This window comes from Pleurodeles waltl, chromosome 6, assembly GCF_031143425.1.
Source record: "Pleurodeles waltl isolate 20211129_DDA chromosome 6, aPleWal1.hap1.20221129, whole genome shotgun sequence".
In the NCBI taxonomy this organism is placed as follows: domain Eukaryota; kingdom Metazoa; phylum Chordata; class Amphibia; order Caudata; family Salamandridae; genus Pleurodeles; species Pleurodeles waltl.
Window position 1 is genome coordinate 1,556,490,792 of NC_090445.1, and position 14,200 is coordinate 1,556,504,991.

At 45.7% G+C, this 14,200-nt stretch overlaps 1 protein-coding gene across 2 annotated transcripts in view; it reads right to left on the reverse strand.

The window, feature by feature from the left end:
• Nucleotides 1–14,200, reverse strand: part of MTOR (mechanistic target of rapamycin kinase) — a 1,113,749-nt gene that overhangs the window by 772,721 nt on the left and 326,828 nt on the right. The window contains exons 20-21 of one of the 2 annotated variants that reach the window (XM_069241237.1): nucleotides 13,960–13,980; nucleotides 10,443–10,529 (exon numbers count right to left, since the gene is read on the reverse strand). In XM_069241237.1, the coding sequence (XP_069097338.1) occupies nucleotides 10,443–10,529; nucleotides 13,960–13,980 (108 nt within the window). The remainder of the gene's footprint in view (nucleotides 1–10,442; nucleotides 10,530–13,959; nucleotides 13,981–14,200) is intronic. The other variant, XM_069241238.1, reaches the window with a different exon arrangement.

Consider the following 14,200-nt stretch of genomic DNA (forward strand, 5'->3'; position numbering starts at 1 on the left):
TCAGGAAGGAGACTAGGATGTACTGCCCTGATTGTCCTTCAAAGCCTGGGCTGTGTGTGGGTGGCTGTTTCAGGAGCTACCACACACAGAAGAATTATTGGGAAATTCCGTGAGCGTAAACTGGTGTTTTATATTTTTATATGTTCGGTTTCACGGTTGGCATTAGTCATGTATTCAGTTAGAGCTTTTGTGTTTGTAGTTTTGTACTAATTTATGATTAGTGGTTTCTTTGTTGTTTAAAAAAAAAAAAAGGGGATGGCATGTGTAGAGTGGCGCTTGGCTGGCGGCGTGGGTGTGGTGGCGCTTGGCTGGCGGCGTGTGTGGGGTGGCGCTTGGCTGGCGGTGTGTGTGGGGTGGCGCTTGGCTGGCGGTGTGTGTGGGGTGGAACTTGGCTGGCGGTGTGTGTGGGGTGGAACTTGGCTGGCGGTGTGTGTGGGGTGGCGCTGGGCTGGCGGTGTGTGTGGGGTGGCGCTTGGCTGGTGGTGTGGGTGGGGTGGCGCTTGGCTGGTGGTGTGGCGCTTGGCTGGCAGTGCCGGCCAAACGCCAGTCCACACACTCATCAGCTGGTGTGATTGCTGTATCAGGCATGTGGGCGTATGAAAGTGATGGGCCCTTGACTGGCGCTGTCTGTGGATGCGAGTCTTGTAATGTGCTGGGCCCGTGGCTGGCGGCGTGAATGGTCTAGTGCATGTCATGTATGAAAGGTGTGTGAATGGACTGTAAAGCGGTTGGTGCCTTATCGTGGCTTTACAGCTCACGAGCTGTAAGTCATTGGTTCAGTTTTTTGGCCTTTCAGTTATTACCAGTGCATTTCACTTTTGTGAAATCTCTTGTTAATAAAATTTGATCTACTGAACCATCACTCACCCTCGTGCCAAATCCAACCAGTATGTGTGGTACAAATGACAAAACCTGCTCCGCTGTAATCAGGCGTCGCAGCACACTTGAGACACGCTAGGTGCCTCAGGTGGGACCCCGATGATGAAGCATGCCACCAACTTGGTTGGTGGGTGAGGGGTCTTCTTCACATAACCTAAGTGTGTTTCTTTTCACAATTTTAGTGTTTGGCACATCACGGACGTATGTGCACACATCAAAGTGATATATTCCAAAAATACCTGTGTTTGGGGGGGGAGGGCCCACCTATGTTTTTGGTCCTGGGTGCGGCCGTCATGTAGGGAAACCTACAAAATCCAGAAACTTTTTAAAACTAGGCACCCCAAGGAGTCTAGGGAGGTGTGGCTTGTGTGGCTCCCCCAACATTTTCTTACCCAGACTCCTCTGTAAACCTCACAATTTGCATAAAAAAGCATATTTTCCTGATTTTTCTTAGTAGGATCACCGCTCCAGCACAAAATTCCTACTCCCCAGTTTTCCCCTCAGTCTCCCAAGTAAAATGACACCTCACTTATGTGGGTCCCCAAAGCAGAGTCCGTCTAAAGATGTATAAAAGAATATGCCCTTATAAACTTGCTGTGCTATCCCTTCTATCCCTTCAGGTTTTGGGCCTTATTATGTTGCAGGCACCTGGGCCACCCACACAAGTGAGGTATCATTTTTATCGGGAGACTTGGGGGAACGCTAGGTGGAAGGAAATTTGTGGCTCCTATCAGATTCCAGAACTTTCTGCCACAGAAATGTGAGGAACATGTGTTTTTTTAGCCAAATTTTGAGGTTTGCAAAGGATTCTGGGTAACAGAACCTGGTCCGAGCCCCGCAAGTCACCCCTCCTTGGATTCCCCTAGGTCTCTAGTTTTCAGAAATGCACAGGTTTGGTAGGTTTCCCTAGGCGCTGGGTGAGCTACAGGCCAAAATCCACAGGTAGGCACTGTTTTCTCCCAAAATTTTGGATGTGTCCACGTTGCGCTTTGGGGTGTTTCCTGTCGCCGGCGCTAGGCCTACCCACGCAAGTGAGGTATCATTTTTATCGGGAGACTTGGGGGAACGCTGGGTGGAAGGAAATTTGTAGCTCCTCTCAGATTCCAGAACTTTCTGCCACAGAAATGTGAGGAACATGTGTTTTTTTTAGCCAAATTTTGAGGTTTGCAAAGGATTCTGGGTAACAGAACCTGGTCCGAGCCCCGCAAGTCACCCCTCCTTGGATTCCCCTAGGTCTCTAGTTTTCAGAAATGCACAGGTTTGGTAGGTTTCCCTAGGTGGCGGCTGAGCTAGAGGCCAAAATCTACAGGTAGGCACTTCGCAAAAAACACCTCTGTTTTTTTCCAAAATTTAGGATGTGTCCACGTTGCGCTTTGGGGTGTTTCCTGTCGCCGGCGCTAGGCCTACCCACGCAAGTGAGGTATCATTTTTATCGGGAGACTTGGGGGAACGCTGGGTGGAAGGAAATTTGTAGCTCCTCTCAGATTCCAGAACTTTCTGCCATAGAAATGTGAGGAACATGTGTTTTTTTAGCCAAATTTTGAGGTTTGCAAAGGATTCTGGGTAACAGAACCTGGTCCGAGCCCCGCAAGTCACCCCTCCTTGGATTCCCCTAGGTCTCTAGTTTTCAGAAATGCACAGGTTTGGTAGGTTTCCCTAGGTGCCGGCTGAGCTAGAGGCCAAAATCTACAGGTAGGCACTTCGCAAAAAACACCTCTGTTTTTTTCCAAAATTTAGGATGTGTCCACGTTGAGCTTTGGGGTGTTTCCTGTCGCCGGTGCTAGGCCTACCCACGCAAGTGAGGTATCATTTTTATCGGGAGACTTGGGGGAACGCTGGGTGGAAGGAAATTTGTAGCTCCTCTCAGATTCCAGAACTTTCTGCCACAGAAATGTGAGGGACGTGTTTTTTTAGCCAAATTTTGAGGTTTGCAAAGGATTCTGGGTAACAGAACCTGGTCCGAGCCCCGCAAGTCACCCCTCCTTGGATTCCCCTAGGTCTCTAGTTTTCAGAAATGCACAGGTTTGGTAGGTTTCCCTAGGTGCCGGCTGAGCTAGAGGCCAAAATCTACAGGTAGGCACTTCGCAAAAAAAACCTCTGTTTTTTTCCAAAATTTAGGATGTGTCCACGTTGCGCTTTGGGGTGTTTCCTGTCGCCGGCGCTAGGCCTACCCACGCAAGTGAGGTATCATTTTTATCGGGAGACTTGGGGGAACGCTGGGTGGAAGGAAATTTGTAGCTCCTCTCAGATTCCAGAACTTTCTGCCACAGAAATGTGAGGGACATGTGTTTTTTTAGCCAAATTTTGAGGTTTGCAAAGGATTCTGGGTAACAGAACCTGGTCCGAGCCCCGCAAGTCACCCCTCCTTGGATTCCCCTAGGTCTCTAGTTTTCAGAAATGCACAGGTTTGGTAGGTTTCCCTAGGTGGCGGCTGAGCTAGAGGCCAAAATCTACAGGTAGTCACTTTGCTAAAAACAGCTCTGTTTTCTGTGATATGTCCACGTTGTGTTTTGGGGCATATCCTGTCGCGGGCGCTAGGCCTACCCACACAAGTGAGGTATCATTTTTATCGGGAGACGTGGGGGAACGCTGGGTGGAAGGAAATTTGTGGCTCCTCTCAGATTCCAGAACTTTCTGCCACAGAAATGTGAGGAACATGTGTTTTTTTAGCCAAATTTTGAGGTTTGCAAAGGATTCTGGGTAACAGAACCTGGTCCGAGCCACACAAGTCACCCCTCCGTGGATTCCCCTAGGTCTCTAGTTTTCAGAAATGCATAGGTTTGGTAGGTTTCCTTAGGTGGCGGCTGAGCTAGAGGCCAAAATCTACAGGTAGTCACTTTGCTAAAAACAGCTCTGTTTTCTGTGATATGTCCACGTTGTGTTTTGGGGCATATCCTGTCGCGGGCGCTAGGCCTACCCACACAAGTGAGGTATCATTTTTATCGGGAGACGTGGGGGAACGCTGGGTGGAAGGAAATTTGTGGCTCCTCTCAGATTCCAGAACTTTCTGCCACAGAAATGTGAGGAACATGTGTTTTTTTAGCCAAATTTTGAGGTTTGCAAAGGATTCTGGGTAACAGAACCTGGTCCGAGCCCCGCAAGTCACCCCTCCTTGGATCCCCCTAGGTCTCTAGTTTTCAGAAATGCACAGGTTTGGTAGGTTTCCCTAGGTGGCGGCTGAGCTAGAGGCCAAAATCTACAGGTAGTCACTTTGCTAAAAACAGCTCTGTTTTCTGTGATATGTCCACGTTGTGTTTTGGGGCATATCCTGTCGCGGGCGCTAGGCCTACCCACACAAGTGAGGTATCATTTTTATCGGGAGACGTGGGGGAATGCTGGGTGGAAGGAAATTTGTGGCTCCTCTCAGATTCCAGAACTTTCTGCCACAGAAATGTGAGGAACATGTGTTTTTTTAGCCAAATTTTGAGGTTTGCAAAGGATTCTGGGTAACAGAACCTGGTCCGAGCCACACAAGTCACCCCTCCTTGGATTCCCCTAGGTCTCTAGTTTTCAGAAATGCACAGGTTTGGTAGGTTTCCCTAGGTGGCGGCTGAGCTAGAGGCCAAAATCTACAGGTAGTCACTTTGCTAAAAACAGCTCTGTTTTCTGTGATGTGTCCACGTTGTGTTTTGGGGCATATCCTGTCGTGGGCGCTAGGCCTACCCAAACAAGTGAGGTATCATTTTTATCGGGAGACTTGGGGGAACATAGAATAGCAAAACAAGTGTTATTGCCCCTTGTCTTTCTCTACATTTATTCCTTCCAAATATAGGGGTGTGTGTAAAAAAGACATCTATTTGAGAAATTCCATGTAATTCACGTGCTACTATGGTCACCCCGGAATTCAGAGATGTGCAAATAACCACTGCTCCTCAACACCTTATCTTGTGCCCTTTTTGGAAATGCAAAGGTTTTCTTGATAGCTATTTTATACTCCTTATATTTCAGCAAATGAATTACTGTATACCCGGTATAGAATGAAAACGCACTGCAGGGTGCAGCTCATTTATTGGCTCTGGGTTCCTCGGGTTCTTGATGAACCTACAAACCCTATATATCCCCGCAACCAGAGGAGTCCAGCAGACGTAACGGTATATTGCTTTCGATAATCTGACATTGCAGGGAAAAGTTACAGAGTAAAAAGTAGAGAAAAATTAATGTTTTTTTCACCTCAATTTCAATATTTTTCTTTTTCAGCTGTTATTTTCTGTAGGAAACCCTTGTAGGATCTACACAAATGACCCCTTGCTGAATTCAGAATTTTGTCTACTTTTCAGAAATGTTTAGGTTTCTGGGATCCAGCATTGGTTCCATGACCATTCCGGTCACTGACTGGAAGAAGGCTGAAAGCACAAAAAATTGCACAAATGGGGTATGCCCCAGTAAAATGCCAAAATTGTGTTGAAAAATTGGGTTTTCGGATTCAAGTCTGCCTGTTCCTGAAAGCTGGGAAGCTGCTGAGTTTAGCACCGCAAACCCTTTGTTGATGCCATTTTCAGGGGAAAAACCACAAGCCTTCTTCTGCAGCCCCTTTTTCCAATTTTTTTGAAAAAAACGAAATTTTCACTGTATTTTGGCCAATTTCTTGGCCTCCTTCAGGGGAACCCACAAAGTCTGGGTACCTTTAGAATCCCTAGGATGTTGGAAAAAAAGGACGCAAATTTGGCTTGGTTAGCTTATGTGGACAAAAAGTTATGAGGGCCTAAGCGCGAACTGCCCCAAATAGGCAAAAAAAGGCCTGGCACAGGAGGGGGAAAAGGCCTGGCAGCGAAGTGGTTAAACTTCAGAGCGTAGTGCAAAGCATTTGTTGAACACACAGTCAATAAATGAGACAGACACTCAAGAAGAAACTTGAGACCAAATTAAGAAAAATACAACAACTTTATTTTATGTGTTGACACCAGAAATCGTCAAAGTAGCTAAGTACCGTTCCAGAGTTAGAGTTCACAATGTGGTAAGTAAAACACACCAATGCAGTTTTTCGTCATAATGACTTTCAATAGAGGAAGTACATTTACTGCGTACAGATAGTTGATGCCAGTGTTGGATTCAATATGACATGCACCCAGAGGGCACCTAACAGGTGCCCCCTGAATCCTACTAGCCCTCTAGTGTGCTGGCTGACTGGTATCGACCAGCCTTCCACCACAGACGAGTTTCTGACACCCTGGAGGTGAGAGCCCTTGCACTCAGAGGTAAAAAAACAATCCCTGCTTGGACAAGAGGTGTTATCACCTCCTCCAGCAGGATGGCTAGTAAATCTGCATACCAAGGCCAGAGACTTTAAAGTCCCTGCTGCCTTTGATATGCGACCCCAGCAGACCTGGGGAAGGAAACCCCCTGCCCTAGGCCAATTTGGCACCAGGACAGGCGGGAAAACTGGATAGTCAGGAGGCATGCCACACTTACAGGCTGAGCACACCCATATGGTGGGCAGGCTGAAGTGAATAGGAAAAAGAGAATTCTAACATCTTGTGTGTGGTGGAATTAGGAACTATGGGACAGGTTGATGCCACTCCCCACAAAAAGTGGTCATATAGCTGGTGTAGTGACCCAGGGGTAAGGAGTCCACTGGCTACTAAGTGCACCCATTGGCTACTAACCTTCAGTTCCCTTAACACCCCTAAATTGAGTATTTAGGGGACCCCCTGCCACCAAGAAAACAGATCAGGTCAAGATTCAACTACTGTGAACTGAGGAAGAAAGAAGAAGAACCAAGAGAGTGAGAACAGAAGACCTGCACCAAAGATTGGCACCAAACACTACCAGGTAACTTTCACTTAAAAAAAAAAAAATCGATGGGACCAATTTCACCAAGCTTCTTAGGGAACCTGGGTTCTGGTTGCAGTACATCCCTCCACTGCTTGCCTGGTTTGTAGATGCAAATTTGACAGAAGTGCACTGGGTTCCTGCCAACTAGGTCCCCAGTGCCAGTGTTTCTTCCCTAAAAAAAAGACACCTGGTAACTTGATCTCCAAGTTACAAGGCCCTTTATCCCTCTAAAAGTCCCTGGTAAATAGTACTCCTGGCACTTAGGGCATGGGTACTGAAGAGGACCCCTCAGAGCTGCAGCACAACTTGTGCACTCTGGGAGACCCAGCGCCACCCTTAAGCAGACTGTCATTGCACGCTGCGTGACAAGGAGCTCCCAAAATTGAAAACACTACATGGCAAACAGCCTGTGTGCCCTGTCCCCAAACACTGCATGCAATATATGTAAATCACCCCTCTAGCAGGCATTACAGCCCTAAGGAAGGGTGCATCATAATACATGTGAGGGCATATATGTATGAGCAAAATTTCCCCTACTATGGCCCTCATTTTGAACAGGCTGGTGGTCTTTTTATTGACCGCCAGCCCCCTGGAAAATCCGCCGGCCGTATAATGTTTTCCCCGCTAGGCCGGCGGGCAGAGACAGTGTTTCTGCCCACCGGCCTGGCGGGGAACACGGGCATAACATTGAGGGCGACTACATTAGGAGCCGCCGCCAATGTTGGTGTGCGGCGGGTGCAGCAGCACGCGTCGCGCATGTCACTGCCTGTAAATTGGGCAGTGACAAGCGCGATGGGGGCCTGCATGAGGGCCCCTGCACTGCCCATGCAAAATGTCCCGGGCCCCAGGAAAAGGCTGGCGGCATATGAAACATTATCCACAGGTCAGCGCAGCTACCCTGGCGGATGGTGTTTCATCCCGCTGCCAGGCTGCCTGGCGGCGGGAGCATGGCCGTGGGTGGCGGCTGCCGGCCGTCAACCTGTTCATTATGTGGCGATTCGGCCCGCCATGTACATATTGAGGGCCTACGTCTTTTTCGATTCATAGACATAGTAAGGGTACAGGGAAGCCATTTTAAATGCATGTGCTGGACATTGGTCACTACAAGTTTCCCAGCTACATGATGGCTTCACTGAATCCTGGGATGTTTGCTATCAAACATCTCAGAATAATAAACCCTCTGGCAGATTTATTAAAAACTGCACACAGAGGCCACCTTAGAGGTGCCCCTGAAATCCTACCAGCTACTAGTGTGCTGAATTACTGGTCCTGACCAGTTCAGCCACCACAGACTCATGGACAAGCTAAAGTGGGCACTACTCAATCTCCATCTTGTTTGCAAGGAATTAAGCCACTAGGGTTATGCCACTTCTCAGCAGAAGGGGTAATAAGAAAGGTGTAGTCAGACTGAAGGTTGTCAGCCCACTGGCTACTGTTTGGTAGTCCCTGTAATGCCCCCATTGAGTGTTTAGGTGGCAACCCCTGTACTCTTGAACTCAGATGTCAATAACCTAAGAATACCTGAACAAAGAAGGGTTGCACCCACAGAAGGAGAAAAGAAGACACAGCTGACCTGGAACCAGCCCCTCCAGCCTACCTGCTGACCTCGAGTAATCCTGCACAAAAAACCTAATAGTCCAATGTTCAATAAAGACTTGAGCCTCCTGTGGGCAGTGGACTTGCCCTGTAAAAAGAAAATGACAATGAAAAGACTGCAGCTGCTGGACCCCAAAAACTCGACACCAGAAGTGACCACTGCACCGACATCCACGACGCAAGGTGAAGCCAACCAATGGTGCCAATGCGGGTCCCCAGCTGCCTAGAGACGAAGTCCAGTGTCGTCTCACCCCTTTTGGACTCCCCCTGAGACGCCTGCAGCCTCTGCACACAGGCCCCCTTCTCCCACAGGCTGTGGAGAGAGAAAATCCGACAGCTACAGCAACCACTGCACCCCTGACCCCAGCTGAGGTCGGTCATCGGTGTCAACTAGGAGCTCCAGTCCACCCTGGGTCCACCACTGCCAGACTCCCCTAAAATGCCTGGAGACTTAAAATACAGGACCCCCTGAACGTGAGTGCTGTCAGACGTGAAAACCTGATGCATAAGGACACTTTTGCATTCGTCACCCTTGGGCACAGGAGAAGAGGACCAAAGGTGCACCTACATCACCGAGCATCCCAAGTCTGCTACCTACCTGCTTGTTGTCCCTCACTGGCTTCGTAGCCAGAGCCTGTTGCCCGTCTTCACGAGGACCAAACTCCATAGGAAACCACTGGGCCCCAGATGGCTTACTGCACCTCTGCACCCGGCCGCCCCAGTGCCGCCCGGTGTGACCTGCTGGTGTGGTTCTGGTCAGTGATCAGTACTTACCTTAACTTCCTGAGATTGACTTCGTAAGTTATCGTTAACCCTGTGGTTGCTGAACATTATTTTCCTCCATAGGATAACATTGAGAGAACTCTGGAAATTTCACTGTCTATTTCTGAAACTGCAAAGTCTTTATACTTAAAAGTCTACTTACCTGATTACGAAGTTCTACAGTTTGAAACATATATAAAAGGAAATGTTATTTTTATAAATTGGTCTCAGAGTTATTTTTTCAGTGTGTGTCTCATTTATTGCCTCTCTAAGTACAACAAATGCTTAGCACTGCCCTCTGATAAGCCTAACTGCTCACCCACACTAACGCAAATAGAGCATTAGTCCTAGCTACGTTTGTCTCTGCATTACCAACTTGGGATCCACTGGACTCTCTGCACAGTATAGTTCATTTTAGTGCACTATATAGAGAGACAACTTCCTACAGTCGCCCTGGACTATCTGCATAGTATCCCCTTACTTTGGTGCACTATATGGATAGGCCGCTTCCTACACAGGCTTTGTGCATTTTTTAGGAGGGGTCCCCTAGGGTGGCACAATACACGCTACAGCCCATAGAGACCCTGTCTAGTACCCAGGCCCTAGGTACCATTTACTAGGGACTTACAGAAGTATTATAGTGTGTGCCAATTTTACACAATTAGATCTTTTGCCTTGTTTTAGGGAAAGAGCACAGGCACTAGGGACCTGGATAGCAGGATCACAGTGCACCTTTAATCAAAAAACCTCTATCATTGGCAAGAAAGTGGGGTGACCATGCCAAAAGGGGCACTTTCCTACACATTTCCACCCACCATTTGGTGAAACCAGCACAGTACTAAAACTAGTGATACCTACAATGCTTAAGACTCTGGTTATCCCAATATATATATTAAAAGACAATTAAATGTATTTAAATTTGGTTTCGTTGATTAAGTTGGGCGAGACACTGCATTAATTACAACAGTATTAGCCTGTCCTTCATAAAGTTTTCTGTGTTGTAATTTTTAAAACATTCAGCATATTGAAAATCACCGTCATTAATACAATGCAAAATCAGTAAGTAATAGCTTTCAGTCATTGTCTTCTGAATACCTTAAACCACAAAGTACCCCATGCAAACCTTCCCAGAAAACATGCATTTTTGGTACATTAAGTACAGATCCCTGCAAACCAAGAGGATTCAAGCCTTTTCCCACAGTTCTCATTTCTGGTGTCTTAAAAAGCCTTAGTAACGTTCCAATCAACGTGGATCATACCCTGCTCCAGGCATCTCTAGCAATAACTGTCCTGCACTTTATGATATAATACACCCACCAGAATGTGCTCACATTGAGGAAAGATGTCTTGTGAACTAACTAGTCATCAGAACACTGTGTCTATTGAATATCACCTATAGTGCCTCCTTATATCTTGAAAGACAAGATTCTTACTCGCATGAGAGAGAATATTTCCTCCATGTAGGGTCGGATGTGACTCCGCACAAAGGACACTAGCATTCCCAGCTGCTGGAACATAAACTGCAAGAGAGACAGAACAGAGGTTAATACCACTCCTGATGAGACACGACACATGCTACTGCTGGAGGGGCAGAAAAGATGAGATTATGTTGCAGACCATCACTGAGATTAGAAAGAGTCTGATTCCCTTCCACCAGCCAACACAACAAAACAAGAGCCAAAGCTTTTAACATAACGTAGGAGAGTAGTGCAGATATCATGAGAAACACTACAGCTTTTATCATAATATTGGGAGAATACTGCAGAAGATGTTCCCATGCCTAGGCATTTAACAATACAAAAAACAGTGTGCACAGAGTTTCCAAGCATGGACTTTTTAGATAATGTGGGTGTGTACAGTGGCGGCTGTTCACACAACTAGGCTTTTAACATGTGGTATGATACTACACTGGTTGTTCTTTGAGGCTTTTAACAATGTGAGGGAGTAGCACAGGTTTTACTATGCAGAGACGTTTAGCATAATGTGGGGAAGTAATGAAGAGCTGGTTGACCCACAAAAGCTGATATAATGTAGACATGATCTGTAGAACACTGCCTACAGGTTTACAAAATAAGTAGAAAACATTCTCACACTGAGGCTTTAACACAACATGGAAATGCAACAGATCTTGATTATATGACACTTTGAGGACACTTTACCTTGGCTTTGTTTTATATTCTCAATACCTCTAACAACCCGGCCGCCACCAAATTTACAGAGACCCAACCTAAAAAGAATACCTAACAAACACTCCTCTTGTTGGGGAAGAAGCTGAAAACAGCAACACATTACAATACCAAAAGTCACCCCAGAACTCAGCAAACTGATATCTATTCTAAGTGAATTTTATGGCTAAGTAGTTTTATAGTTTAGTTGAGATGACTAGGCTAGTATTGTTCTTACACCAAAGCAAATCTCTGACAACTATTAGACAGTCAACTCTATCCTAGGAAAAGAGCACACATTTAAGGGCCAGTAGAACGGGTTTGAGTCGTCAATATCAAGAATAATATTTAGATAAAAAGTGTGCCTTGCTCATGGTCCTTCTAGTTACAGACATTGTGAAAAAGGCACACTTTAGAGACTGCTGTAACGTATTTATTTCCTGTGCTTTCTTATTCAACCATTTTGACCTTCCTTCAAACTTTTGCGTTTGCTAGGAAATGAAAAAATCTTCAAGGTCAATGCACACTCACTCAATGATCATGATAGAGAAATGCATGTATATGTGCAACACTGACAAATGATTACAACAGTGACACTACAGGCCTTCAGTAGGTCAACTAACCTGTATTTCAAGTATAAATGTGGATTTTCATTGTTCAACCTTTAATCATAAGGGCTCCCTCAGTCACTAAATAGGGTAAATAATTATTCCAAAAACAGTATCACTTCCTTTGATAACTGAAGGAAAAAATGACAAGACAACTAAGAAATTTAGCAAGGGCATGAATGGCCAGTTAAGAATGATTCAGGCCTAATTCATCCCCTTAGAGGAGCAGGTATACACCCCCCATTTAGAAGCCCTAGATTAACAATTTGTAGATCTAAGGGAAGTATAGATGAATGTTTTATTAGAAATATGCAGGAGCACCATCAGCTCTCCTAGGAATGTGTTATAACCCAATGGAATTGTGAGAAAAAGTGATGCATCATGGCCCAAAGATTATCTCTAATTTCAGGAAACGCAACTGTTAAACACAAATATTCTATCAGTATGATAGTTAATGTGTAATGATCTGTAGCAGACATGCTGTATATTACATGAAGGCTGTCTTCTTATAAAATACAGATTACAATGAACTATATTTGATTAAACTAATGCAAGCCTAAGTACTCTGAATTCTAACAAATGTTTGTTTTATGCAAAACGTCATGAAAGCAAGGGTAGCTTGCTGACTCTGCAGCACTGTGAAACAAAGAAATCAATGGGTGCAATTATGGAAAAATGCTTGTAAGTCTACACCCTTCCTCCTACACACTGGTGTACAATAATACGTTTTAGAAGTTCACAAACATTCCCAGTATTATGCCAGGAAACATTCATCAGCTGCATCTTTCCAGACACAGTATTGGGAATGTCATGGGACATTTTTTAATTCTTCATCACAAATTTCTATATACATTGCAACACCACATTGGGGAAATAAAAACTAGAGTACAAGTGCACGTTTATTTATTTCTTTTCCTCCATTGGAAAAAAACATTTTCTTCCATGGGAAACTCCTGCTCCTTCACCTCCATGAAGTTTAAGGGTGGTCCATTCTCCTTCCCAAGTTGGAAGGTGAGTTGCTCAAGCTCTTGCTGGAGTGATTTTCTGGCTCTTTCCAGAGCTGGAGAGAAGCTTGTAAACACCTACAAACTCACAAGTTTGTGAGTGTTTACAAACTTTGAAAGCAACTCATTCCTTGATCTATACACCCCAACCTTTGTATGGGTTATACTACTGCACAGTTCTGTGCTGTAGTAGCGTACTATTATACAGTAGTAATACAACTCATGCCTGCAAGCGTTTTGTGGATACCCAACAGATGTAAATGGTGCAATTACCACCAGTAAAATTAGGTTTTTGGCCACACATGGCTTACTTAATTTGGCACAATGCCTTTTATTACAGGACTTGAGAGGTTGCAGACCTAATGTCTCAAGAGTTGTTAGATGACAAAAATAACCTACTTCTTCTACAAGTATTCTCAGGTAATTTGGAGTTTTCCTTCCTTTAGAGAATCTATGGCAACTGTGGGAGTCACCCACCAGACTGAGTCCTAGATAAGTCCTAGGAGATTTATTTTAACAACAGACAGAATCTCTGGTAATCACAGTAAGGATCTTCATTACCCTTAGCCAAAAACTGAGCATGCTACAATGACCATCTGCCAAGAGAATCGCAAATAGAAATCCAGAGCCACAGAACGGTAATGTCATCCACCTCCTTTTGGTTTAGGGCAGGAATTCATGGTCATTTTTAGGCTTGTATCCTTCCAGACAGTGAACACCCACCGCCCCCAAAGTGTATTCTAAAAGGAATGTAGCTCCTTCACATCCTGTCAATTCTCCTATCTTTCTCCTTGTGGTGGACTTTTCCCTGCCATTATTCCTATGCACTCCCCTCCACTTCTCTTCCTAGTGTGCAACCCCCTCCTTTTGTTCTTGTGCATCACACCCACAGTGTAGTACAGTTTGAGTTAAACATAGACCATTTCACTTCCCCAAAGGATCTTGATGGTTGCAGGTGGATGGGACAGGGGGTCGGGCCCAGAGCTGGAAAGTCAGGCACGGTATTTTTCAAGTCGTTGCTGGGGGTTCTGTGGGAAGAAGTTGTTACTTTTGGCTTGGATACAGCAGCCAAACAGCCAAATTGTGTTCTTCCTCCGGGCCCGACCTCCCACTGATGGCTCTGGTCATGTTGCGGCAGCGAAGAAAGTGCACTTGGGCGTCGTCAGAACTTACTTGGGGAGAAGGCTGGTGGGACTGGAGAAGCAGCAAAGAAAAACAAAGGGACAAGCATTAACAAAAGCGATGCAGCAAGGCCCGGCTCACTGCCCCTCCACACAACATCCAAGAATATCAATTTTCCATTTATAAAACCTCCAGTAAAGGGCAGAAGTACACTGCTACCAAACAAGAAAAATTCACAAATACACCCATCCCACAAACAAAAGAGCAGCCAGTGACTGCTTGATACACCCCT